This window comes from Hemibagrus wyckioides, unplaced genomic scaffold (assembly GCF_019097595.1).
Source record: "Hemibagrus wyckioides isolate EC202008001 unplaced genomic scaffold, SWU_Hwy_1.0 Contig37, whole genome shotgun sequence".
Taxonomy (NCBI): domain Eukaryota; kingdom Metazoa; phylum Chordata; class Actinopteri; order Siluriformes; family Bagridae; genus Hemibagrus; species Hemibagrus wyckioides.
The window spans coordinates 147501-152297 of record NW_026690799.1 but is presented as its reverse complement, the minus strand read 5'-3'; the positions used below and the strand labels follow the sequence as shown (position 1 = coordinate 152297).

The window sequence follows — 4797 nt, the reverse complement described above, 5'->3', positions numbered from 1 at the left end:
AATGTCTTGAGATCATATTAGCCTGGGTTTGGTGACGGTTACATCAATGTCTTGAGATCATATTAGCCTGGGTTTGGTGACGGTTGTATCAATTTCCTTGGAAGAGTATTTCAAATTCCATTGGGTGTGTTTTGCAAACAACTCAAAATAACTGACTTCCTGTGGCTTAGACTTAATGACATGCAATGAGAAAGTTGTTCAGCTCAATGAGATCTAAGTGTTTACCGGTTTTTACATGAATACGTGCAAGTGTGTATCACCTATGCCATGCCCAGGGCCGAGCCACAGTGACCTCCTAATGGCCGCAGATTCCAACCTGTCTGCTGATTTTCATGAGTTTTTGAACATGTTAAGACCCCCAAAAGTGCCCGGATGATTGAAAAAATAAAATAAAATCCTTTGAAGAACAAAAGGGCCCTTCGCACTGCTAGTGCTTGGGCCCTAACAAGTACTCTAACTTGACAAGAAGTTAGAATACTTGATAACAAGTACAAGTATCCCTAACCTGACCTGCTTGTCTTAATTCTTGTTAAGCTGTTTGTTGTTAAACTAATTATAATGAAACCATAATGATTTGACCTAAATTAAAAATACATATAATTACATATAATTATCTCCAATTTTAATTCATTCTGTTTGGGACAAGGGTGTGACTTTAGTGCAGTGTTTTTGTTTTCAGTTACTTGTACTCAATATACTATATATAGGGAGGTTAGAGCCAGTGGTGCAGCACTTCAACACATCTGACAGCATCTACATCTAGCATCACTGCTTCAACACATTCAGCATCATGATGCTCTGCCTGAAGCTTACTCTACTCACCTGTAAGGCCCTTCCATACTTGTCCATATAAAATCTGTGGTTTTGATAAGCTTTGATAATTTTTACCTCTTCCACCAATGTTTGCTATCTGTGTTTGCTTTACAGTGCTTATTGCAGCACCTGGCCTGCTCGTTTCTGGAGGTAATATTTCAGTGCCGCCAAACACCATTTTTTATATAACCTAACGTGATAATTGTTTTCCCTTGAACGAATCAATCAGGTTTACTTCAAATAACTGTGTGAATAATATTTTCTTTCAGAAACTGTGATTACCTGTGATGGTGATGTCCAGCGCCTCACTTGTGGTAAGTTTAAATGTCTTGCATCCTGTATAGCTGTATGAAAACAATACATTATTAAAGGACACTAGATATAGCAAGGCTGTAATTCTGTATGTCTTTGAATTTAAAAAAATATACATTTTTATATTTATTTCAGACACTGGAGTGATAAAGGTGAAGTCTACTGTGTACGGCCGTTCAGATAGCACAATCTGCAGTACTAAACGTCCCCATCTTACAGTTACTGATACCAGCTGTTACAGTACTATTTCCACTATTGCTGACAGGTACAGTGTTTCTTGGTTTATGCACAATAGATCTACAACAACTGGCAGAAATTTAAACACAAACTATTAATTATATTGCTTAAAATAATTGATACCACAGTGCTGCTAAATGCTAGAATTTAATTGATCACAAGGTGTTTTTCTACAACAGCATGACTATGCAATAGACAACAGTATTGTTCCAGTGTTTATATTAATAACTTGTATGGCTAATACAAATCATTTAATTCTCTTTATTAACATGTTTATTTAAAGTTTAGGCCAGGTCAGTGTAAGTGCTTTGTATTAATCATTAAGGGCAAGTTTTGTCTCAAGTTCAAGAGAGAGGAACAAGTCTAAAGCTGCTGTAACAAACAAGATAAGAGAAACTGACCTGATGTTCCATTACATTAAAGATAACTTATGGGATAAAATGTATGGTAGCATAACCCCACTGAGCGTATTTGGTCTGTTTACCTAAACAGATGCAATGGGCTAAGAGAGTGTGAGGTAAAGACGGATTTGCTTGGCAGCTCTGACCCATGCAAAGGAACCTACAAATACTACACTACCACTTATGGTTGCATTGATGCCCGTAAGTAATCTATAGAGTGGGAGCGTGTTAGAATTTATGATGGCTCTGTTGAAATTAGCAAAAATGTTTACTGTTAATACAATACAGATACACTACATTTAATACACATCCAAAGACAGATGTTGTTATGAGGTTCTAGGGTGAAGAGTAGTGTTGGGTTTTAATATTTTCTTTATAGAATAATCTATGAAGACTTATGGAAGGTTTGACATCTGTATATTGTCAGATTGCATGCATTTGCTTTGTCTCCTTTATCTAGGGGAAGCTGTGGTCTGTGAGCATGGCTACCGCACACTGGACTGTGGTAAGAAAAATAAGTCATTACTGTTGCTGTACTACATTTTCAATGACTGTTTATTAATTACTTTTGCTCCTGAATCAAAGCAAGCTTACCTGTATATCTGTGCAGGAACGGATACTATTGAGATCTTAAATGCGAACTTTGGGCGTGCTGATTCTGTAACCTGTTCAAGTGGACTCCCCAACGGTTTCACCCAGAACACCAACTGCTACGCTCCAAACACCCTTTCAATTGTCTCCTCACTGTAAGCTTTTTCTTTGCTTTCTTAAGCTTTTTTGTTTAAAAAACTTTCACTTACTATATGTACTTGTTATCTAGTGCTGAAAGAGGCCATGTTAACATGTTACTTTCATTTACAGGTGCAATGGAATGAACACTTGCACAGTAGAAGCTTCCTCCACTGTCTTTTCAGATCCTTGTAAAACAACTGCTAAATATCTCACAGTGTCCTACACATGCATCGCTGGGCAGTGAGTTTTTTTTAAGTAATCATGGGTAATCAGGAACGAAATAAAGTTCTTATGAGCTAGGTTACAGCAACAATTGTTCTGAGAGCAGATAAGGACAAGTATATTTAGAAAACATTAAACCTAGCCAAGGTTCTACAAAAAATTCATTCTCATGAAGTCATTTACTATTTATATTTACTATTACACGTAATATATTTAGTCTAATCTTTACTTTAAATGTGCATGCATTATTTATATTCACCTGTAACATCAACAAAGATTAATCGAATGTCTCGAATTCTTAAATTCAGTAAAATGAAAGTGAATACTTTTTTATCAAAACCCATTATCCATTATAAGTAAAGCAATATTGTTTTTTGTTTTATGTTTTTTAATACTTAATTTGCATCTATCTATAAATCTAATTACAAATTACAAATTTTAAATATAACATACAATCTCATTTTTCTGCAGGCCAAATCCATGTCCTGTTCCACCATGTGGTCTGTATTCATTTTCCATTATATTATATTATATTATATTATATTATATTATATTATATTATATTATATTATATTATATTATATTATATTATATTATATTATATTATATTATATTATATTATATTACATTATATTACATTATAGTATAGTATAGTATAGTATAGTATAGTATAGTATAGTATATTGTTTTGTTGATTAATTCTCAATGCTGCCTGGTCAGGACACAAAGAATTTCTTATAACAGCAGTTCTGACAATAGCTCTGGCTAAAATTCAAATCACAAGTTTATATTAAACCACTCATTCTAATACATAATTGTTTCTATTGTATATATAATACAATACAAAATATACTGCAAAAAATATTCCAAACTTTAAAATTATTTTAATTTAATCACATCACTTACACTATGAACTTTATTTTCCATGCAGTACTACAACTATTTACTTTTTTTCCTTGTTGTTTTCCCTGCTATTCACAGACTAGAGGGACTGCAGCTTTCTTCCCAGGAATCAGCTTTAAATATGCAACCATGCACATGATAAAGTGCAGGACTGAGTGGTGGGATACTTAACTTCTGCATGTTACATAATCAACTACTACTAATTATTTTAATTTTGCATATTTTAATCAGCTTCTTTTAAACTTTCCCCTTTATTGATGACTATGCAATAAACTATCCTCTGAGTGCAAGCATAACAGAGAGTTTGTGAATTAATTTGTTAAAATTCAGTTTCGATGTCTGAAACAGTGTCCCCTTAAACAATGGTTTAAACATTGGTCCATATATTGGAAACAGCATTTGATAAGATTCACAGATTTCCAGTTTTTAAGTATGCATTTTTTAGCTGCAGTGCTTGCAAGCAAGATAAAATAATCATGAATAAGCCTTCATGATGGGTCATGCGAAGTGAACTGATATCACCTAGTATCCAAATTTTAGGATCAGGATCAATATGATTCTTTGATATATCAGAAATTGTTGCAATAACATACTTTCAGAATGTCTCTAAGGCTGGACAACTCCAGAGCATATGAAGAAGAGTCCCAGTAGATATTTTACATCTTTGACACATGGCAGAGATCTCACCATTAGGTTTGTTTAGTCTATAGGGGGTGTAATATGTTCTATGTAAGATGTTAAGTTGAATTTGTTTATGTTTGGTGGATACCAATACAGTTTGTGACTTTTTTTTCTAGAAGAGTACACCATTCACTATCATCATAAGAACACTCCAGATCCAATTCTCATTTTTGCTTTGCTGAAAATCTTTGGTATGCTGTAAGACTGTTAATAAGAATTTTGTATATAGAAGATGTTAAACCCTTTGTGGAAGTATGTCTGATATCGAGCAATCTGTCCTTAAGTAGGGATTTTTCAGATATCTTAGGGAATGCCCCCAATGATCGACTTCTGATCCAGTGTCTTATTTGCAAGTACTTAAAAAGGTTATGCTTAGGCAAGTTAAATAGTTCAGATAACTGAAGGAAACTAGCAAATATGCCATTTATGTAAAAATCACCAATTGTTTTAATACCTTTCTTAATCCAGCTTTGTAAAGTTTTGTCAACAATGGGAC

The 4797-nt window shown here is 33.8% G+C and overlaps 1 protein-coding gene across 1 annotated transcript; it reads left to right on the top strand.

Annotated features, from left to right (window-relative positions):
• Positions 1-678: 678 nt before the first annotated feature.
• Positions 679-3916, top strand: LOC131350506 (rhamnose-binding lectin-like). The gene is made up of 10 exons (XM_058385502.1): positions 679-824; positions 928-963; positions 1083-1127; positions 1261-1390; positions 1855-1964; positions 2224-2268; positions 2374-2509; positions 2625-2735; positions 3189-3217; positions 3699-3916. Exons 1-10 carry the CDS (start codon positions 791-793, stop codon positions 3701-3703), a joined length of 681 nt encoding a protein of 226 aa, XP_058241485.1. The 5' UTR covers positions 679-790; the 3' UTR covers positions 3704-3916.
• The last annotated feature ends 881 nt before the right edge of the window (positions 3917-4797 follow it).